Consider the following 23,991-nt stretch of genomic DNA (forward strand, 5'->3'; position numbering starts at 1 on the left):
TTTAAATAAAAAAAATCTCAAAATATTTTCATTTACAACTACAGAAAAACTATACAGATATAAAAAAGCACACAAAATAAAACTAAAAAACAACAAAATTACTAAACCTTTATTAAACTGACCAAAATTAAAATGAAAACAAAATATCTAATTCAAAATATCAACAAAAACTATAATAGTACATCATTGGTACTAAAATAACACTGCTATATGTGTGTGGATTTAATGCTCAGAGAAAAAATTATAAGCACTAAAATGACATACCTGAAATGGGGTTCATTCATGAGATAATTCTGACTCATTCATTCTATTATTTCTAATATCATGCATGAACATGAATGCAGCTCAGGTTTTCTGATTAGCATATCTTTAAGTCTTCAAAATCCGGCATGCTGAACTAGTAATCTACAGAAATGAGTCATTCATAGTGTACAGTACCCATTTATCACAGAGACACCAAGGACAGCCAGAAGAACTGAAATGCAGCCTATTCAGAAACTGTAACAGTAATCTTTGGATTTTAGCATGCTTTAGTCCAATTTTTGAGTTTGTGAAATGAGTATTGTTAATTAAATGTAGTGATGTCTTAACTTTAGTACAGTCACTTGATATTTTTCATTCATAAGTACTTCTAAGTACTTAAAGAACTCAAAAGGGCTGGTAGCACTTTATTTCACAGACCTGTTCCCCATGTACATACTATGTACTTTTTATAGTAATTACAATAACTGTGTAATAACTAGGTACTAACCCTGAACCTACACCTAAACCTAACCTTAAACCATGTAGTTACCTTGTTACTCAGTACTTTCTTAGGTAAGTGTACTGTACTGTAAGTACACATACTGTAAAATAAAGTGCAACCAAAAGGCTTGAACGAAAGGCATTTAACATATATACAAACTAACAAGTCTGCCATGGAAGACTGTATGTATAATTGCATTAATAAGCAAGTAACAGCCCCCCTTTGATAAAGTAATTATGTGATTATGTGCGCATGTTTGCACTCTTTCTAATGATCTTTACATGCAGTCTGCAGCCACATGAAGCAAGATGAATATTTTTTATATAATTACTTTTTTTAGGAGGAGCTGTAAATGTTTTTTTAACATTGCAGGAAAAGGTCCCAGGTTTATGATTCCTTATATGTACACCGGAGTCTCTTGACCAGTTAACAATCTGAACATGACGGCTGGCATAGTTTTCATGTTAATCTGTTGAGAAAAAGGAAAGACACCTCATTTTAATAGCATTCACGTCATTAATGAACTACGTAATAAAAATAACTGAATGCAAAAATGCGAGAAAGGATGATGAATTAAAATAAAGGTCAGCTTTTTTTGACTCACTACAAAAAGCAAGGGGTGTAAATTACTAATTATTCTTCATAACTTGCGTATTGTTTTGAGGAATTTGTACTGTACTCGAGTTCAGTCGAAACTGAAAACTGACTCAATTACACTGTCATAACAAAAAAACACGTATATAATTAGCTTCCGTTTTTTATTCAGTGTTTTTAATTGCTTTTAACATTTTCTTTTAATAATTTAACAACAGTGTTGAAATGATACGTCATACATTTTTTTATTTTAGCCATGTTCCTCATCCACACTTAATACATAATAATAATAAATAATGGATGTATAAAAAGCCTGTATCACACTTTTTCTCAGAAAAATAAATAATTTTAGTTCCCTGGCCACTTTATTAGGTACACCTGTTCAGTTCCACATTAACACAAATATCTGATCAGCCAATCTCATGGTAGTAGCAACTCAATGCATTTAGACATGATCAAGACGATCTGCTGAAGTTCACACTGAGCATCCGAATGGGGAAGAAAGAAAGATGATTTAAGTGACTTTGAGCATGGTATGGTTGTATTGGAGTATGGAGTATTTCAGAAACTGATGATCTACTGGGACTTTCACGCACAACCATCTCTAGGGTTTGCAGAGAATGGTCAGAAAAAGAGAAAATATCCAGTGAGCGGCACTAAAGGTTAGAGGAGAACGGTCAGACTGGTTCCAGCTGATAGGAAGACAACAGTAACTCAACCAGTCGATACAAGCGAGGTCTGCAGAAGAGCATCTCTGAACTCACAACACGTCGAACCTTGAAGCAGAAGAGCTACAGCAGCAGAAGATCACACCAGTGCTTCTCCTGTCAGATGAGAACGGCAAACTGAGGCTACAATTCACACGGGCTCACCAAAACTGGACAATAGAAGATTGGACAAACGTCGAGTCTGGATTTCTACTGTGACTTTCAGATGGTTTGGGGTTAACAGCATGAAAGCATGAATCCATCCTGCTTGTATTGATAGTGGTGGTGGTGTAATGTGTGTTGAATATTTTTCTTGGCACACTTTGTGCCCCTTAGTACCAATTGAGCATCGTTTAAACACCAGAGCCTACTTGAGTATTGTTGCTGACCATGTCCATCTCTTTATGACCACAGTGTATCATCTTCTGATGGATACTTCCAGCAGGATAACACGCCATGTCTCAAAGCTCATCTCAAACTGGTTTCTTGAACATGAATGAGTTCACTAAACTGAAACAGTCACCAGATCTCAATCCAATAGAGCATCTTTGGGATGTGGAGGAACAGGAGATTCGGATCATGGATTCGTGATGATTTCATGTCAACATGGACCAAAATCTTGGAGGAATGTTTCCAGCATCTTGTTGAATCTGTGCCACGAAGAATTAAGGCATTTCTGAAGGCAAAAGGTTCCAACCTGGTACTAGCAAGGTGTACTTAATAAAGTGTCCATTGAGTGTGTTTATATACTGTAAACAGGGTTTGAAATTAAGCAGCCGCCAACCCACTGTGGCGGGTAACGCTGTCAAATCACCAACCAAATTGGTGTGTTATTTATTATGTTTAATCACTTTGCTGGGGAAGTTTATTTAAGCCAAATCTGCGCAGATTTAACGCAAATCAACTCGTGAGTCATCATGATATATTAAATGCAGCGTATATATCGCAGAATCTGCACTTATCTGGCTTACTTGAACATGCCCGTCACTACGCAACAAACAACGGCACGGTTGTTAATTTGCACTGAAGCAATAGCGAAGATTAAAAAGCATTTGGTTAACAGAAAAGACATTTATATTTTCCAACATCCTAAATTTTTTTGATGTTCTTTGTACTGTATTGATCTCTCCACCTAAAATACATTTTTGGTAAAAAGGATGAGGAAAAAAGAGGAAGGGAGGAGATGGATGTATGAACTACATATACACACACACACACACACACACACACACACACACACACACACACACACACACACACACACACACACACATATATATATATATATATATATATATAAGCTGTGACGTAGTTATTATGGTTCATTTTTTTTTTTTTTTTTGGCAAGCAGAAGTTCTGAAAAGTTTTGTAGCCAAATTGGCTTGAGAGTGAAAAAGTTAATTTCAGACCCTATATATATATTCACACTTATTGAAATAAATTAATCTTAATATTCAAGCACAATTAAATGTGGAAACCGTTTTACCTTAACCAGAGAAAGTTTTTGGCTAAGACATTTCTGACCCTTTAATGGTCTAATATTTTAATGGTCTAATATTTTAATGGGCTAATATTTTAATGGTCTAATATTTTAATGGGCTAATATTTTAATGGGCTAATATTTTAATGGGCTAATATTTTAATGGGCTAATATTTTAATAGGCTAATATTTTAATAGGGTAATATTTTAATAGGCTAATATTTTAATAGGGTAATATTTTAATGGGCTAATATTTTAATGGGCTAATATTTTAATAGGCTAATATTTTAATAGGGTAATATTTTAATGGGCTAATATTTTAATGGTCTAATATTTGGGTCCAGCATTGCTGTACTTTTACACCCCTTCCAGAGGCTAGATTATTACTAATGTCCCACCAAAACATACGTATATGTAAAGCCGTACCTCTCCTACGGACACTGAAAGGGCGTGGACGATTTTCTCATGCGCCATCGCCACCACACTCTGTCCGTTTATCTCAATTATTCTGTGTCCGACACGCACCCCTCCCCTCTCCGCAATACCTCCACGCATCAGACTACAGATCTGCAATTCAACAACAGGATGACAGAGTAAGATTGCAAAGAAGTCATGATACAACAAAAAAGTCCCCTAACTGTGCACATACACGGCTGATTAGATAAGCTAAGTTATTGTAATGAAAACTGCATCATTGGTAAAGCATTAGATGTTTGTTATGACATCTTACTGAGCTATTTTAGTGTCTTTCTTGATCCTTGACACTTACTATTCCGTTCTGAACGCTGAAACCAAGCTGGTATTGCAGGTCTGGTCTCTTTATGAGGACAGTAGTAACAGGTGGGCAACTCACTACACTCAGTTTCACCTGAACGTGATTCTTCAAGCCCTGAAACACAAACATATGTAATACTGCAATCTGACGACACACAAGTGTTGAATACATGCATAAGAATGTCAAAACCTTGATGATGCCCTGACAGGTGGCGAGAGGCAGGCCCACCAGACTGGTGTCGTTGACGGCCATGATCTGATCGCCCACATTGAGTTTGCCGGAGCGGGCGGCGGGGCTGTTGTTCAGCATGCAGGCCAAGATGACGGTGGGCAGGATTGAGCCCCAGCCCGACTCCACGATCACCATACCCAGTATCTCCCCCTTCTGCTTCTCTAGCTGAAGCTGGTTACAAAAAATCAAAATTGACCAAAAGTAAAGAAAGAATTTCAAGGCAAAGATTATTCCATTCATGAAATGAATATAGGGTGGCAGGTGCTATTTTAAGTATGATGTAGAACGCGCCCCAAAAAATCCTCAGATCACGTTTTATTTGTGTTTTTGTTTGCATTTAGTTTTGCATATACACCAATCTATTGGCCTGGCTAATTAATCGGTCAGTATTTAGCAATTATGTGGTTATGGACATCAGAGGATAACCAGGTTCGCTTTTAGTTTTTTTAATATTACAATGTTTTTTTTTTTGAGAGCATTTTGTAGTAAATGTTTTGGGGAAAAAATGCAACTAAATATTTAATTAATTAAATAAATGTTTGTTAAAATGTAAAAAAAATATAATTACTTATATATATTAACAAACACACACATATACTCACACACACAATTATATAAATATAATAGTAACAGTTTATGTGTATATACACTAATTCATGTTTTTACTGTCATAGTTAAAGCTTTTTAGCACATTTTAGTTTTCTAATATTCAAATTTTTGAGAGCATTTGGTAGCAAATATTGTGAAAATAAAATAAATACTGGTAGTTAAAATAAATAGTTTGATTAATTACAAAATAATATAAATATTAATAATAATATTAATAAAAAAGAATATGGTGAATAATATAAAAATGTAATCTATTAATATATTATTAATTATATTATATATATATATATACACATATATATATATATATATATAATAGATACAGTTTGTGTGTATATACAAATTATTTTGTGTTTATTGCCATAGTTATAAAATTGTTGAATTAAATCAAATAAATTAAATATATATAATTCTACTGGCAGCAGCATTAAGAAACCCAAACTGGTCGAAACCTAGATAGGAAAATTAAAAGTGATAGAAAAACATTAGGAAAAACTGGAAGAAGGGGATCTGGAATAAACAGTTTCGACTCGCAGGAGCATCACAACACGTCTGCAGCTACAATTCCGAGCTGCTATGATTAAGGTTTCCAGTGCTTTAATTATTACCTCTTTAAGGTTTTCAGAATTGGAGAAATGGATGAGGTCGTCATTATACATCTCCTGTGTGTTCAGTATGTCACTGTAGTCTTTCTGGCTGAGGTCCTTGGGATTGATCCCATTGGCTTGGAGGAACTCCTGGTAGGCCATGCTGAACGCCTGACCGATGGACTGTGCGATGAGTTGGGCCTGTGGGGGGGGGGGAGACAGAGAGAGAGAGAAAGAGAGAGAGAGAGAGAGGAGGTGAACCACTCAGCGAGAGGAGGATACTTGAAGACGTGACGACATCTCAGAACGAGAGAGTGCTTGACTCAAAAAAACAATTACATGAGCAGATACTTTAAACAGCTCATTGTTAACACGATGAAGAATAAATACAAAACTGACTAGAGGTTAGAGGAGGAATGAACTACAAACCCACAATTATCTTTGCCTGCAGAATTCCACAGTACTGGAACACCTGTCAATCATACAGCTATGCACATGCCCTGCCTCTCCCTGTCTGTTTAGTAATTATTTAGGCTAATTTGATAATGCCTTCAGCTACCAAAAATAGTGTGTGTTTATCACATGTAAAATATTTCTTATTGAATATTATACATTATATATTTGCTTAGCAATTATTTAGGCTAATTTTCTGATAATGATTTCAACTACCAATGAGATTGTTATTTTAATTAAATATTATAAAAAAATTCTTACTGAATATTAAATATTAAATGCTTTATAATAATTATTTTACTTTCAGCTTCCAATAAGAGTGTTTTTCATTGAATAACAAATTTATGTTTGTTTAGTAATTATTTTGGCTAATTTGACAATGCATTCAGTTACCTTTAAGTATATAATGTTTGTTTATTAAATATTAAATGTTGCTTATTGAATATTAAACATTGCATGTTTGTTTATGAAATGTCGAGGCTAATTTAACTTTCAGCTAACATTAAAAGTGCAGTACTCTCAGCTAATTTTACCACATTTAAATCCATAATCTTGCATTTAAATCAATAAATTCCACAGAATTCTGTGCATGAAAGCACAAAATATTCCATCTGGGTTTTTGACTAATAATATGTGTGTATATTATAACAATATAGTAGCTAGTTATAAGAGGGTACCATTCAACACTGATATGAGGACAGATTCCTCATGCAGTTTTTGACTGTTAGATTAAAGTGTGTAAGTAACAAACTGGTAAATATTTGTAATTGCACAAATAATGTCATGTCAACCGAAAAGGAAAAGAAGACACACTTCAGCTTTTCTCCCCAAAAAATAAAATAAATAAAAATAAGTCTCACATCCTCTGACTCAAAGACGTAGCACATCATGCGGTACTGCTTCTGACTTTCTGTGCTGAGGTCTGATTCTGTGCAGTCGAGTGAGGAGGAGTTAGACAGACGCCGGCGCGCCATCAGAACCACCACGCTACCGATGTCTGCGATGTATGAGATGGTGCGGAGTGCGTTGTCCATCATCGTCTCCTGTGAACAACGATCAGGAGTCAGCCAATGAAAAGTCTGTAAGCATAAATCCTCCACCTTGTTCTGTAATGTCAACATTTTTCTTTTTAAAAGAGCAATTTGCCTTTTTATTAGATAGTGAATTGGAAAGCAGGAAGTATTAAGTCAGAAAGGGGAAAATGGGATTGGGAATTGGCCAGATTCAAACCTGCATTCCCATTACTAGAGCACCGTAACGACATATCAGTATCTACACGATACGGTCTATATATTGACAATTACCAGGTTTATATTAACTTTACCCACCTGTGTGTCAGCATTGAGCACTTTGATGGCCTTGGTTGAGATGAACAAGTCAATCTCAGTCAAACTCTGAGCTTCACCCTCTACAGACTAAAGAACACAGTTACACAAAGGTTACAGTGTCATCTAGTGGACTGAGAAAGAACTTCTGAAACTTAACTTCTATTTTTAATGCATATTAAATGATATTTGTGTGGAGAATCTTATAAAATACCTTAACAAAGTCCACTGCCTCCTGCGCTTGCTTCATGCGCACGCTTTTAGACGGGTTTCTTTCGGACAACAGCTGGGTAGAGCCGAGGTAGTTTGCAGCAAAGATGATTCCATTGATGAGATCTTCTGGCTCACATGGACCAGGAACTAGAAAACAAATTCAAAGACCAAACTAGACTTATAAACCACCTGAAATTTGAGCTAATAACCTTAACCTGACTCTACTATCAATTATATACCAATGATTAACAAATGTACAGATGGATATTTCAAATCTTTAAAGGTTTGTGTCTTAATTGGGTTTAAAATAAAACAGAACTTACTATCCACAAAGCTTGGAAAAGAGGGATTTCTCTGGATCTGCTGAAAAGCAAAACAATAATTAAGGTACAGATCCCTTTTCAGGTTATATCTTGCCCCAAAGGATGTATTCTGAGGGACAGAACCGACGATTACTGTTAAGCATATAACTAGGTAACTTGCCGGTCTCTTTTGTCCAGATGGTGGCTCTGTACTACTGTCCTCTGGACTACTTTGAGGAACCTGTTGAAAACATTAAAACAGACAATAATCATATTTTGATATATAGGTACAATTCATAATTGACATGATGATGATGAATGATTATTGATAAAAACATAAGGCTGTAACGGTAGTGCTATTGTAATAAAAAGCCAGTAGCCAATATCTAGTCAGTTGCAGCAGTTACAATTTCATCTTTCAAGAGCCCAAAAATGTATTAAACTGTTTAGATTATTTGTGGGTATACATGGAAGTCTATACATTTCAAGAAGTATATGTATAAGCAGGGGCGAAACAACTGAATTTTTAGGGAATGCAACACAAAAATTCTGCCCCGTATACATATTAGTTAAATTAACACAATTAGCATTAGCATAATTGGAACCAAATGGCTAAAGGTTTGCATAAAGGAATGTTGTGTTGTTTTCTCAACAACCACTTTTGTATTTTATTACAAAAACGCATCGCTTCGCTTCAGAAGGCCTTTATTAAACCTCTGGAGTCGTATGGATTACTTTTATGATGGATGGATGCACTTTTTTCACGATTCACTCCCAAGCTTGGAAGAGCCAGGATAGTTTTTATTGTAACTCCAAATGTGTTTGGCTGAAAGAAGAAAGTCATATACATCTAGGATGGCTTGAGGGTGAGTAAATGATGGGATAATTTACATTTTTGGGTGAACTAACCATTTAACACTAACAATTGAATAGTCTATTGTTTAGAGAAATCTTCAAATCTGACTGGCCACAAGCCCAGAGTGTTTCCCTCCCCTGCAGCCCGAGACACATCCCTGCGACCTAACGGGACAAGAGGTTTGGAGAATGGATGGATGGAAATCTTCAAATCTCACTGGAGACACTTGTCTAATGCTTGTCTAGAAGGAGGCAGACCACTTGGTTAAGAGTCTCCAAATAAGACAAGAACAGGCTGTCTGATCAACATGCAAAGCTACCATCCACATTTTTTGGCATTTAGGAATGGGTCAACCTGGAATAAATGCTACAATAACAAGGATCCATTCAAATGGATCCAAATGTTGCAGTTCCTCTGCAAAGAGTAAGCAAAGACTTCTTGACAGTTACCAAAGAATTCACAGTTACCTGTTCTTGTCTAGGCCTTGTCTTCTCCTTTTGAACAGGTTTGGCCGAGTCTTTATGTAGCCATTTGTCTGGGGACTGTACAGGTGTATTAACATGGACACTGGATTGGCTGTTTCTCCTGCCTGATGATGTTGAAGAGGCCCTGGAACTGTCAGGAGCCCCTTTCCCATTATTTGTCTGATCAGGTGTCTGATCTTTGTTCCTCCATGAGTTATTTGGAGCAATTTTAAGTTTGGTCTTAACTCCAATCACAATCTGGTCTTCCTCAACATCCCCATAGCTCCTTGTCTCTTTTTCACCCTTTGGCTTGTGATTACAAACTGGATGGTCATGTCCTCTGTTTTTGCTGTCTCCAGGATTTTTACTTTGCTCGTGTGAATGTTTCCCATCTCCGTCCTTGTCGTCCTCTCTAGAGTATTTTTGCAAATGTCTTTTTTTCCAAGCACCTCTGTCCTCTGGATCTGCAAATTTAGCTTTATTGTTGACCCCGCTACTGTCCTGGTAAGCAATGTCTCTGTTGTGTACTCTCTCCGAATGATGCCCTCTAAATCTGGAACTTTGTCTAGTGTCTCCTCTACATTCTCTAACCACTGGGACATTACAATCTTTTGGACAGCCACTAGCACACTCTTCCTGAACGCTTTCCATTCGATTCCTAGGAGCACAACTTGACCCTGGAGGGATATCCCTTGGGTGTTTGGAAATGTCCTGGTTCCTTCTATAGTTACTAACTGAATCACTTTCTTGTCCCAATTTATCATGACTAGATTCTTGGGGACGACTTCTGTTGCCTCTGAGAAAGACTTCAGAACAACCGCCTTTATGTGGGACCTCATTGTTGTTCAACTCCACTTTGTTCCCTACATAGTGAAAAAAATCATTGTCTTCTTCTTCACTGTCCTCCTCGACTTCTTCCTCAGTCTCTTCTTCATCCTCCTCATCCTCAGCCATGGGGGCTTGTACGAAGGTCGTCTCTGTGATGGGCTCTGGTCGTTTGTAGACCATCGTTGGTGCATCTTTCTGTGGTACCTTGGAAAAGCCTTCTGAGTGTTTCCAAGCCTCCTCTGGTGTACAGCTATCCCTGACGTCCCGAGATGTGCCAGGACACTCCGCACCATCTGCACCTTCATGGCAGTCCATTCCTTCCATGTAGCTTTCATCCTCTGGACAACAGTGGACATAGTAGGTCATCCTATCTGCTTCAGTCTGCAGTTCCTCATCTTCCTCATAATCACGCTCCTCCTCTTCTTCCCCAGATCCTACATTATCATATTCGGACAGCGAGTCTTCTTCCATGCTATCTGGCTGAAGGGGGCTTTCGCCTGGGATGGAGTCGTCCCCAGACCCATCACTCAGAAAGGACCTAGTTGGCGTAGGCGAGGATGGTTGGATGTCCAGCTTGTCGTCCGGAAGTTGCTCAGGAATTGGATCAACTCCATCTCCGTTGAGCTTTTCACTTCCCTCAGGTGCAGTGCTAGAGGATGAAGGATTGAGCTCTGAAACAATGGCTCTGGTCCCTGGTCTTCTCATGAGAGCCATGACTAGCTTCATCAGACCCACAGAAGTGGGATTCTGTCAGCCCTGAAAAAAAATGGCTTTGATGAGAAAATATAACAACTTTACAGTAGTTGGTGATTGTAAATGGAAACATAATACAGCACATTGTTTATGTCAAACTGATGTAGTCTCTAATGTCATACAGTTGATCAATTCAAATCAGGGACATATACTAAGAAAACATCTTCTAACTACTTTTACCTACCTTTATAACCTACCTACAATCCCTTTTAAGTTATCTTCCCTCTAGATATCCATGCAGCCGCACATATGTGGAACATTCTTGATCTCAAGATCAAAATTACAAGGTGTCTTCATCACAGTGGAAGTGGAATACTAACTTTTCAATATTAAGGTGTGGTCACAGTCCATTGTCAATAGTGCAGTAATATGAAGAACTGCTCAAACAGAAGTCATTTTCAAACCAAGCAGCTTTCTGTTGGTCAATGAGGTGAATCCATGTGACCAACTTGAACTTGAAATTAGCTTGGGGGAGATATTTCACCCTGAAATAACTGATCGTGTGGATTCCTATTGAAAAATGGCTGGATTTCAACTGAGTCCGAAATTCGCATCCGAAATTTTCGCACGTTAAAAAATAAATACGACCTCACGTTATGTCAATCACACTTGCACACTGCCTCCGAAACTTTCGTCCGTCATAAAAATATTCAGATCGGGTTAGATTTTCTGCGTTTTTCGCATCAGTAACAAGCATTTGAGTGGTGTTTTGACAATTTAGAGCCACAGAATGACGGATACGAAAAAACGCATGCGAAAATTGAACATTTGACAGGTCCAAAAGTTGCAACATACTAACCAATAATAAAACATGTATTAGCTAGAAAGATATTCTCATGTATGCACTTAATGTTTGGATCAATAAATTATGTAATAAAATAAAGTGTGCAAATATTCCAGCAAGTGCAGGAATAAAATGCGCCAATATCCAGAACTGATTATAAGGCATCATTCTATATTCAATTTATATCTACACCTTGACTTCCTTGATCTTTATTAAATTTCCTGAGCTGTATTAAAACCTCTGAGGAAAACAAACTCATCCACATCAAGCACAGCACACGACAGCATCAGGGAGACAGATCTGCACAATTCAGCAGGTGTATCAGCAGGAAACATGCTGATATTGTCCTGCACCACAGGGATTTCTCCCTTGATGAGAGGCATCAGATTCCCAGTGGACATACGGCCTCCTGCTTTTGATTACGTGTCTCACTTAATTTGTCTCTTTATACAACACAAGCTTGCTTCAACACAGATGGCCAAATTTGTTTTAGGATGATATCTTCATAATTATCAAGTTTTTTTTTCAGGATACTGAAAATCAGGAAATGTGGAATGGTAACATCTATACCTGCAGAAGCGGAGCAAAGGAACAAAGTTTGAAAACATCCTTTTAAGCATGGCTTAAGTGTCCAAATACTATAGGCCATTGCATTGCTAAATATTTAAGAATGGAAATTCAGGGGTGGCAGTAGAATGTTTTTTCAGCCAACTTTTTCAGCTAAGTTTGCAAATCTATCTTTAATGTGATTTATCTAAATTTGCAAAGTAAATTTATTCTTATTCCTCATTAATAAGGCAACTCGCAGTTTGCAACTTCAGATAAACTGTGTAAATTGGCCCAGACCTTAAAAGAAAAAACAGCAAGCCTAAGCTGAAAACGTGGTCTTGGTTGAAGCATGTAATCGAACACATTAGTATCGCTATTAGATCAGCAAGCAACTTCTAACCGGCCAATATACCTGTCTTACTTAATGTTAATTTATTTTCAGCAACTGTCAATGAATTTGCAGAGGGTTTTTTCCCATTAGGTCTAAATTGAGCTTTCTTATTCAGCAATGCTGAAAAATGGTACATGGTAAATGTGCCATCGTTTACTTTTCTGTGAAGCTCATTTAATAAAATAGGTTTGAAATAAACACCATTTTGAGTATTTGAATGCACTAAAACTTAGGTTTAAATAGATTATCTTAAGTTCCTGAATGTCACTGAATGTCACAGGGTTCCCACTCCTTTTGCCAAATAAATTTCAATGACAATTCCAGGGTTCACACACATTATGAACAATGAATTTCCATAACTTTTCAGATAATTCTCGATTCTGAGATAATTTGTTAAAGTTTATTTTATAGAGATAATTGTACCCCAAAACAGCCATTTCAATACAATATTTAAATATCTTAGAGCAGAAAATAAATAGGAAATAAAATATTCAAAATATTTCCCTTAAAAGCTTTTTTTTTCATTCATAATACGGACTAAAATCATTTATACAGATTGCACTCCAATTGAGCAATTTTTTAACTAATGAAATATTTTAAAGCATATCTCGAAAATAGTAATTTATAGTAATTTTCAATGACTTTCTAATTCTTTAGTTCTAATTAGGTTCTAATTCTCTATGCATATCTATATTTTCATATTACCTTATATCCATATTACCTTGTGACCAATGTATTAAAAAAAACAATCAGTCTAACATGGTTTGAAATGTAAAGGTACAAGTGCAACACCTAGATCTGCAGGGAGTTTCTGTCTCATCTAAATGTAAATGCTTTTGTCTGGACACTTCCCTGCTGAAAAAAAAAAAAAAAACACCCATCTTAAACCAGCAAGTAAAAGAAACACAGCTTTGTTGGCCTTAACTGGTTTAAACTGGTCTCCCAACCTGACCAAGCTGGTGTTCAGTTGGATTATCTGGTCTCTAAGTCTGAGCAGGTAAAAAGTGTCCCAAACCTCTCTAAACACCCCAACAGACAATAAAAGCGTTTTATGGTCAGGTTTTTTTAAGCAAGGTTGTATGGTCAGATACCATATTGGTCAGATTTGTACAGCTATTGCCCTATATAACAGCTTCACAAAACATTCTTTCAATTCTGAATTTCAAATATTTTGAAAAGTTTCTAAAATAACCTCCTTCAGCACCAAAATAACCCTCATACCCAGCGGTTTTGACGTAACGATCCATTCTTCCGGTGAGCTCAAGCTATGGCAAGCCATTTTGACATTTATTAATTCCCAGGATATGTATTCTTGACACAAACAATTCAATTTTCACATAAAATGCTAATTCTTGACATCAGAATTAGATTTCTATAGTAACAAATGGCAATTTTTGATATCAGGAATTACATTTCCATTAGTAAAAATGTTCATTCTTGATATCACACTCACAGAAATACGAAATCTTAATATCAAGAATTAAATTTCAACTAGTAAAAACTATAATTCTTGATATCTGTAATTGTATTCTTACTAGTAAAAATTATAATTTTTGATATCAGTAATTGTGTGGTTCTTAGAGCAAATGTCTGTTCTTGATATCAACAATTGAATTTTTACTAGTAGGAATTGTATTTCTGATATGTGAACAGACTATGGTGACATTTAACTAGTGGAAATACAATTACAGATATCAAGAATGATAGGTTTTAGGCCTACTAATTGAAATTGAATTCTTGATAGCAAGAATTTGTATTTCTGTCAGTGATTGCGTAGCTGATGACATTAAGAATACACATTTTTACTAATGGAAAAGTAATTCCTGATATTAAAAAAAATGCCATTGTTACTAGTAGAAATCTAATTCCTGATATAAAAATTAGCATTTTAACTTGTGAACATTGAATTGTTGATATCAACAATTCATATCCTGCGAATGATTAAAAGTCAAAACAGCTTGCCATATAGACTGAATTACTGCAACATCCATCGACGCGGACTCAACAGCACAAATGAATCACAAACAAAGCTCATACTCCGTAAATCATGGCCAAAATGTTATTGTTTCTGCACATAACATCCTAAGGAGCATGCCCGCCTCATATCCTGAGAATATGAAGATACGTCGCCGTTTCAGCGTCATTGAGATGACACATAAATGTGCACGCGCTTAAAACTGCACTCACTCACAACGACAAAATAACACGTGGCGATGAGCATCAGCACATTGTGCATTTTGTCTTTTTAGTGCAGGTATTATAAAACTGACTAAAATCGAAACGTGTAATATATCATTTTAAAACCGACCGACGACCAGCTTTTAAAATGAAGTGCTTACCGAAGCCAGTTTGGCGTCGCTCAACCAAATGAATATCTGTCGTTGTTTTGATCAGACATTTACAGACCAAATGCTAGGACTTGTCTTTCATGAACCACAGATGCTGAGGAACGTGGATGTAGCGTATACACACACACCCTCAGCATCCCGGGACAGTGAAGCGCTTTATGACTTTTTTTTTAAAGAGACAGTCAAAATCACAGCAACGAAGGCTATAGGCTACTAGCAAATACATTCTTCAGATTCTTCCTTAACTTAAAAATCATTTATTCCTCTGTGACAAAAGCTGTCTGAAGTCAACAGACTTAAAATATAATACATATAGTCTTATCTTTATCGATCAAATAGCATTAATGTCTAGGAAAAGCTGCATAACTGTATTGTGTACTGCATGTGTATACTTTATAAAATATGTTTCAGTATGCAATATTAAACAAAATATAATTGGGGCTGTATCCGAAATTTCCCAGTGCACTATTTTAGAGGACAGCCATTTATAGTGGTGTCCGAAAATATAGTGGGTAGTACGGTGGTCGAGAGAGCTCAACGCGCTGCAACTTCAGAAAACACATGCAAATAGAAACAAGTAATAAAAACTCAGTGAGTGTTTTAGCGCAATTTTCTGATGTCATGGGATCACAACACTAAGAGATAGTAAATCTTTTCCTGGATTTTTTTTGTGCGTTCCCGAGATTAGACCTTCCTTAACATAATGCCGAAAACCCGAAGTGTCTAGGTGGTCTGGTTGAGGAGTAGATAAGTGCAAGATTGGTGCGCACAGACAGAACAGAAATCATGAGTTAACAATCGCAATTTTGTCCGGTGGAAAATTGCACTAAAAACAATCGCAAATTAAAGAAAACATCTTCATCCGTTTTACAACACATGTGTGCTCCAAATACTCACAACCAAATACAGAAACGCGCTGCAAAAGTTCACAAAACTTTATTTAATTCATAAAATAAAAAGTAGACATTGAGCAATAAGCATGTCCCATCCGGGTTCGTCACTTATTGGGGTCCCCTGGAAACATTTCCGTTGTGTTCTGTGCTATTTGCGGCGCGTTTCTGTATTTGGTTGTGTTGTGAACTTTTGTAGCGCGTTTCTGTATTTGGTTGTGTTCCAAGTCCATAACACTGTAGGGTGTCCCATTTACTAATTTTAGTGCCATTTGGGATACGGCCTACGTTCACTATAGACCTTATTCAGAGCAGCGGCATGACAGGTGTGAAAGCGAGGCTGTGAGGGATAGACTTACCGTGTTTTCAATGGCATCCGCTGTAAAAATCCTAGATCACTCACAATTTAATTTTTTTGTCTACTGAAATTTCTTGGAAAGATATTTTTGCAGTTGTTTTGTCAGCAGAACAATAATAAAAAAAAAACACATTAAACAACTGTACAACCCACAGCCTCGCTTTCATTCCCGTTAAAAACCAAAGATGGCGCTGCTGTGAATAAGGTCTATGGTTTCAGACACCACTACAAATGGCTGTTCTAGAGAGAATTTGACTGGACAAAATGAGCGTAGTGCAGGATGAGTCATCAATATTTTGCTCCTTTTTCTAGCAGCGAGAGATTGTAAACTTTAAATGTGTATAAATCGGCTAACTGTTATTTTTGTCAACGTTTATGAGTAAATTAGCATAAATGGCCTCAAAGCAAACACACGGGCTAAAAATAGGCTTTTATTTTGAAATGTCTCGCAGTCTTCGCGCAGTGTGTTCAACTTCACGCCCTCGTTCCCCTCAGCGACACTGACATCATGGCGGACGCCGATTCTTGGGGTGAGAATTTGTGTAAACTTGACCGTTATTTTTCCTTTCTGTCCGTACGAATTCTTATTCATATGTTTTCTCAAATAAATTGTCGCCTTAAAGAACGACTGTCACTAAGTAATCTGTCTAAACGCTGTTATTTTCCAGATGCTGATAGTTTCGAGCCCGAAGCGCCCATCAAAAACGCGGCAGTTCTTGACAAATGGGAGGGCGAGGATGAAGACGACGACGTGAAAGTTAGTAACGGATGCTTTGTTTGTCGCTCACAAATCAAAAATGTGTTTTTATTTCTCTAACAATGAAAAAAGTCTCAATCTATCAAGAAGTTACAGTCAGCTAACTCTAGCTAGCTACTCTTGCTAACTCAACAGTGTCAAAACAACGTGGTGATGATGAGTCTAAATATGTGTCCAGTTAGTGTTAGCAGCATAGGCGTTCACCTGCTTAAAGACATAGTCTTAAGTTAGAAAGTGAAATTATAGTAATTATAATTACTAATGTCATGCTAAAGGTATGTATTTGCTTACAGTTAGTAATTAATTTACTGTACTTAAACTTTTCACAGCAGAAAATCAATGTCATCTGTTGCTTATCTCAAATTGATCATACTGATACTGTCTCGAAATAGCCAGCCTTCATAAGAGGATAGATTGATCTTATTAATGTGGAAGGAAAGATCTCCAGCTAGTCATAATTGTATGCTACCTACCACCATGAACCGTTTCAATTTGTGGTTTGATATGTTTTTTTTTTATCTCATGTAGGATAATTGGGATGATGATGAAGAGGAAGAAAAGGAGGAGGAAAAAAAGTCAGGTACAGTGATATGAAATTAATAAATTGGTATTTGGCGAACTGTTAACGTTCAGGATAAAATATTTAAGCCTTTGTATCTTTACCTCTTGTAATTTGATTATAGCAGTCAACTTGTATAGTTATGCGTGACAGATTAATTTTTTAGTGTAGATTTCTCGTTCATAGTCAATTAATCTGGTGCTATTTAAACTACATGCATAATTATAAGAGAATTGCAGAAATGTTTTAAACTGTTTGAAAATTATTTACATGCACATTCTTCAAAGCAGCTATAAGGCTTCAACTTAGTGCTGGGCGGTTTGACCAAAAATCAACATCACGGTTTTTTTTCTAAATTATACCGGTTTCACGGTTTTTACCGTTTTTTTTTTTTTTTGTTTTGTTTTTTTTAAGCATGATGGGTGTTAACCACATTTTCTACTGAGTGAGAGAGGAAATACTGGAGTAGATTTACTTATAATGCCCTATTTTATTGTCATGAGTGAATATTATAGAAAAAATCCACACTAATATTAATAATACAGGTTTGCAAGGCTGTTTACAAAGAGGTGCCAGCAGGACGCGCTTTAGGAGCGGCAGAAACAGTGGTTTCCCCGGTAACGGCTGTACACAAAGCAGCAACGCTCATAAACACTGCTTTATCAGGAAAGATAAAGAAAGATTCAATCGTAATACCAAAGAAACTTTTCTAAAGACCGTCAGTTCACTTCAGATACGTTAATACAGTATAAAAACACGCGCGCCGCGAGAAAAAAAGACACTCTCACCCCCACACGTCTCGTGCCCATTCTAGTCAATGCTTGTGTTTCAGATCGAAGCTTCCCAGAAGCGGCTCTCCGCGCCGCTTCGCTAAATATAGGCGCCTAGTCTATTTTTACGCACCACGTGGAGGACGGAATAAAACCTTGTCGCAGCTGTAATGCGCCGCAGACGTGTGTTGTAAATGAGACTGTGTCGCGCAGCGCCGCGTTCCGATTAAAGCGACATACACCGGTATTGCGGTATATTAAAAATTCATATCGTAACAAAAATAAACACCGGTATTCGGTATGAACCGGTAAACCGCCCAGCACTACTTCAACTGTACTTTTAAGTTGGAAATTTAAAGTTTGAGTTTCAATTGTGTATTTTTCACATATAGAGGCTAAACCTACAGAAAAGAAGAAACTCAGTGAAAAGATAAAAGAAAAGGAAAATTTAGAAAGAAAAAAACAAGAGGAGCTCAAAAAACAAGTAAGTTAAGACATGGCAGTTTTTCAGTTGTTTAATTTTTTCAGTAAAAAGTTATGAATAACTTTTTTTTTTTAAATAGATTAATAATTAATTTACATTGTGACACTTTGAAAGCTTTTTTTATTTACAGCATTTTATAATTGTCCCATTTTTCATTTTTCTCATATACATACGCTACTGTTAAAAAGTTTGAGGTAAGTACGATTAAAATAAACATTATGTGCAGTATGTTAATGCATTTAATCAAATGACAAAGACATTTATGAAGTTTTAGAATATTCCTATTTCAAATAAAATCTGTTCTTTTGAACTTTCTATTCATCAAAGAATCTTGAAAAAATACATCACGGTTTCCACAAAAATATAAGCAGCACAACCGTTTTCAACATTGATAATAATAAGAAATGTTTCTTGAGCATCAAATCATCATATTATAATAATTTCTGAAGGATCATGTGACACTGGAGTATGCTGAATAAATGTAATAAAATAGAAAACACTTGTTTTACATTGAAATAATATTTCACAATATTACTGTTTTACTGTACTTTTATCTAATAACTACAAACATAAAAAAATTGTAATGACCCTGAACTTTTTAACAGTAGTGTAGATAAATGTATATACATTATGTTAACTCGTACCTTTATTGATAGCAAATTCTGATTGAAGGATATATTAAGACTTTCACTAAGCTTAACTGTAATTTTTTTAACAGTTAGAGTCATCAAAAGACAGCACAGAACTCACACCAGAAGAGGAGCAGGCAGAAAAACTTAGAGTGAAAAAACTACAGGAGGATTCAGATTTAGAACTAGCAAAAGAGGCATTTGGTAAGTGCTTTCAGTATATCCATATCCACATTTTTACATTTTGAATTTTTAACTTTTAATCTCTTTTGTAGGTGTAGTATCAAATAATGTTACAGGAATTGATGCGATGAGTCCCTCTTCAAAAGAAGACTTCACAGAGTTTGAGCGGTTGCTAAAAGAAAAAATATCTCCCTATGAGAAGTCTATACACTATTCCAACTTTTTAGAGACGCTGTTTAGGAACCTGTGTCTTTCATGTAAGTATATGCCCCATTTTTGATAGTTCTTCATTTATTCTCAATGTCAATCACGTATGATTCCAATCGGTTTTGCAGTGGAAGTTGATGACTTGAAGAAAATTAGCAACTCACTGACAGTGTTACTAAGTGAAAAGCAGAAGCAAGAAAAGGTATGAAATCCATTTAATTCCAAACATTAACTAACTAAACTATATATAAATATATACACTCACTCACTCACTCATACTCGCTGTCGAGCGGAAACCTCGTATGTCCAAATTCGCTACTTTTCAGGAAATGGAAAAAACATGGTGTTGTCAAAGTTGATACCGTGGCTTTGTATATCGTCAGACACTTGCATCTTTATAGTATTTATGTTTTTACCAAAATCAAACTCAAATGGAGGTTTTTGAGCAGCAAATTTTGGACAAGTGTTTTGTCCGTCATTAGAACGCCATCTGAGGCAGTAAGTGCATCGTATTGTTTTTATCAACTTACAGGTTATGAAGTTTATTGTAGCTGTAGTAGCTATGTCGGCAATTGGCAAAACTCTCATGTTGTTATAGATAAAGTGATATATATTAGGGATGAGTGACGATTTTCGAATATTTAATTCGTTGATTTTATTATAGAATATCGAATAGGTTGTGCGATTATTGTCTTTAAAAAAATCCCCATGTTTTCGGTTTTGATGCGGTGGTGAGATGTTCATGTAACCAGAGGGTGGCGATGCCAATAACGCATCTAAAAGATGTCAATCAACTCTCAGACAACAGAAGATGATACACATAGTCTCACAACAGAGCATGTGATCACTGATCAGAGTGATAATATTTCCTCCAGAGCGGAGAACGTCTTTATGAAGACTCAGCGGCGCTCGCTCAGAGTTAGAAAATATGTGAAATAAGTAGGGCTGCCCGTGCACGACTAAAGTTTTTTTTTCTTATCAACTAGTGGTAGTTCATTTAAGCCATTAGTCTAATCGCATATTTATATTAATTTAATTACTTCAATATTTATGGGAGAGAATACTAAACCATAATGAGCGTTTTTGTAATATATCGCCTATTCCGCATCTCAAGCGCACGCATAAAGCTTGCCACAAAGATTTGGCAAAAGTACTGATTATTCATGAGACATTTTAATTGTTTATTAGTAAACTAGTGTTTTCTGTGTCAGCGTCGGCTGCAAAGATACAGTTGACGATCCTGACTTGCCATCTTCACAGTGAACACTGCACACTTCATACGAATTAGCCTACATAAGCAGAGAGTAGCCCATTTCTTTTCGTTTTGAATTGTTTTGTTTAAAAGTAGACATTTATATCATATATTTATCTATAGATATATTTCTCAGGTCTGTGAGGCAAGTAGCTTATATGCTGAGTTTCGGTTCATTTATGAGACTCCAGTTCACCCGCCGGCGCCTCCGTGCCCTGATTATATTGTCTGCTATATTTGAAATCCAGGCAATTGGTTGATGAAACATTGGTTAAAATTAAATTCACTTTAAAGAAAGGCTTTCTACAAAACAAAACTTAATGAAGTGGTCAAAATCATATCTGACCCACTCTAAATGTCTCCTGATATATTGGGCATCTTATGATCCTATCTTACTCATCTCATGCGGTTCCCTTTACATATAATCAACATTGATGAAAAAATAATAATAATAACATTATATTATTTAAACATAAATATGAAACGTAGGCCTGTTTAAGTTAAGTTATATTTAAGCGTCACACCATTCCGTCATACATGCATGTGTGTGTGCATGTGGGGGAGGGGTGCGATTTTCGAATAATAATTGAATAATACCCAGCGATCTTTGAATATTATTTCCCATCCCTAATATATATATATATATATATATATATATATATATATATATATATATATATATATATAATATTATATTATATTATATTATATTATATACTGGGCCTAAAATTTACTTTTTGCCACACCTGCCAAATAACACCTGCCTGTAAATCTTCACCAGCCATACATATTTCTTACCAGCCATTAAAAATTGATTAATCCTTTTTAAAGTTACAGAAGTTTTTCTTAAAATTGTTCTTTGTCTTTTGTTGTTTGATTAACATTTAAAAACATAAAAATCTGTTTTTTTTTTTTATTCAATAGGCAAACAAAGGTAAAAAGAAAAAGAAGGGAGTTATACCAGGAGGAGGTTTTAAAGCCAAGCTGAAAGATGATCTGGCAGACTACGGGGAGTTTGATGGCGGTTATGCACAGGACTACGAGGATTTCATGTGACCAAGGCTTAACCCATTGATAACATTTGCTGGTTGCTGAACCATACACCTTAACAGCATGACCTTACCCCACAGTCAGGCCCACTACCAGAACCATGCTAGAAAACTCTGAACGCCATCACACGCAATGCACACTCTCTCCTCAAAGAGGTTTATGCAGAGAATGAATTAACTGAGGTATTTTTCTCTGTTGTGAATTTAGGTCAGTGTTTGTCGGAATAAAAATCCGATAAAACGGGCTTCTCCTTGCAAATGTGATCAATTCATCGTGACAGTCCAGGATTATATGAACAGAGTGTTATTGTTCGGTAACTTCTACTTGGAAATAAATGACATTCTATGCAAATTTCTTTCCGTATTGATCTCCATGTCGTTCGATTCGCTTCGGGCGTTATCCTTGTTGAATGAGATGTTCCTTTTGCAAACCAGGCCGATTAAGACAACCTATACAACCTGAAGTGATGATATCCAAGTAGTCACATGGTTCATAAATCATGTCTACAATCAAACGATTCATTTTTTGTTGTTGTTCATAGACGATAGTGAGCTCAATTGTTTAGATAAGTAAATCTAGAGTGTAGCATACCTAATGTAAGCATAATACATTGAAAATAACGCCTTTTCGTTTGTAGCTTGTATTGCATTCCATGTAAAGTCTAAGACCAAAAGTATCACTCTAAATGAACCGTTTTGAAGATGCATTGCAGCGTTATTAGGATTACCTCAATTTTTGCAGAGAAAATTATGCGAATAATTACAAATATAACTCGTGTTTTCATTGCAGCACGTTATGCAGTTGCTCATTTGACCTCAACCATGCCAGCAGAGAATGAGCGTGATTCTTCTGCTGATGATGAATAAGGGACTGAAAGTTGATGTTGGGTCTTTTCAGGCGTCGTTTGGCTTTCCATTTTCTTGACAACTTTAAGTGTGGTAGACATGCTCTAAAGACACTTAAGATCAGCAAAGCCGATAATAGGACTCTGCACTGTTTTATAAAGATCTAATTTAATAAAAGTTGCTTATAATTCATCAGTTTTTCTGTCTTTTTTTTGCTTTATGTCTGTATCTGTATATCTGTAACCATTGCATATTCTTTGCTGAGGGATGAAACAGTTATTTGGTAATTTACAGAATCCTGTTGATCAGGCTTCAAGCATGAAATGAAAATCCACCGTATAGATCCTATTTTGAATGATTAAACCTGTACATTGAATTTGTTAAAACATATGCAAGTTATGTTCCAAATTTGAAGTTGGTGTCACTATAATTGAGGTTTCTATTAGATGTAAACGCCATGACATTCAAATTATGATGATTACTAAAATATGTGATGATAAAAAAGGCTAGAATAGTAAGACAAGTGTCCTGCTAGCTCTAACAGGTTAAAGGGATTAAGATAAAATTTTGTCATTTACTCATCCTGTTGTTTCAAACTTGTAAGTCTTTAGTTAATCTTTGGAACACAAATGAAGATCTTTTTCAGGTTCGGTTGAGCTTCTGTTTACGTTCGCTGATCAATGTTTACACGTGAAAGCCTAAATTAAATCTGTTCTTCATATAAAGCGGTTGTGTCTCTTTCAGAAAATTTGGACTAAACCGCTCAATTCATATGGATTAGTTTTACGATCTCTTTATGAACTTTTTAAGCATCTAAGTGGTAGTTGCGCAGCGGTCAACGGAGGGATAGAAATATCTCAGATTTCTTTAAAAAGATCTTCATTTGTGTCTTGAAGATGAACAAAAGTCTTGCGGGTTTGGATCAACATCAGAGTGAGTTTTCATAGAATTGTCATTTTTGGGAGAACTATCCATTTAAGAGATATATTGTCCTTGACACTCAGGCATGAGGA

The 23,991-nt window shown here is 36.0% G+C and overlaps 2 protein-coding genes across 5 annotated transcripts; one reads left to right on the forward strand and one right to left on the reverse strand.

The window, feature by feature from the left end:
• Positions 1 to 87: 87 nt before the first annotated feature.
• On the reverse strand, positions 88 to 15,142 carry apba2a (amyloid beta (A4) precursor protein-binding, family A, member 2a; the record flags this gene model as incomplete). Of its 4 annotated transcripts, XM_081356062.1 has the most annotated exons (12): positions 88 to 1,214; positions 3,953 to 4,093; positions 4,296 to 4,415; positions 4,491 to 4,703; positions 5,750 to 5,929; positions 7,042 to 7,224; positions 7,510 to 7,596; positions 7,721 to 7,866; positions 8,043 to 8,079; positions 8,203 to 8,262; positions 9,345 to 10,925; positions 14,986 to 15,142. In XM_081356062.1, the coding sequence occupies 11 exons, from the start codon at positions 10,893 to 10,895 to the stop codon at positions 1,143 to 1,145; spliced, it is 2,790 nt and encodes a 929-aa protein (XP_081212188.1). In that variant the 3' UTR covers positions 88 to 1,142. The 4 variants fall into 4 exon arrangements, with proteins under 4 accessions (XP_081212188.1, XP_081212185.1, XP_081212186.1 ...); XM_081356059.1 differs by having other exon boundaries at positions 4,296 to 4,703; positions 8,043 to 8,082; positions 14,986 to 15,124; XM_081356060.1 differs by having other exon boundaries at positions 4,296 to 4,703; positions 14,986 to 15,087.
• A 1,293-nt stretch (positions 15,143 to 16,435) lies between these two features.
• eif3ja (eukaryotic translation initiation factor 3, subunit Ja) lies at positions 16,436 to 23,170 on the forward strand. The gene is made up of 8 exons (XM_081356068.1): positions 16,436 to 16,772; positions 16,911 to 16,999; positions 17,528 to 17,579; positions 18,721 to 18,812; positions 19,531 to 19,645; positions 19,717 to 19,881; positions 19,960 to 20,033; positions 22,008 to 23,170. The coding sequence occupies exons 1-8, from the start codon at positions 16,751 to 16,753 to the stop codon at positions 22,137 to 22,139; spliced, it is 741 nt and encodes a 246-aa protein (XP_081212194.1). The 5' UTR covers positions 16,436 to 16,750; the 3' UTR covers positions 22,140 to 23,170.
• Positions 23,171 to 23,991: the final 821 nt, after the last annotated feature.

The sequence above is a fragment of the Scardinius erythrophthalmus genome (assembly GCF_964197995.2).
Source record: "Scardinius erythrophthalmus genome assembly, chromosome: 24".
Taxonomy (NCBI): domain Eukaryota; kingdom Metazoa; phylum Chordata; class Actinopteri; order Cypriniformes; family Leuciscidae; genus Scardinius; species Scardinius erythrophthalmus.

What these genes read in the sequence shown, in the direction of transcription:
- eif3ja (XM_081356068.1), top strand. Translation starts at nt 16,751, where the DNA reads ATGGCGGACGCCGATTCTTGGG. An exon ending in ATGAAGACGACGACGTGAAA is followed by an intron (nt 17,000 to 17,527) that starts GTTAGTAACGGA and finishes TATCTCATGTAG; the next exon opens with GATAATTGGGATGATGATGA. An exon ending in AAAAGCAGAAGCAAGAAAAG is followed by an intron (nt 20,034 to 22,007) that starts GTATGAAATCCA and finishes TTTATTCAATAG; the next exon opens with GCAAACAAAGGTAAAAAGAA.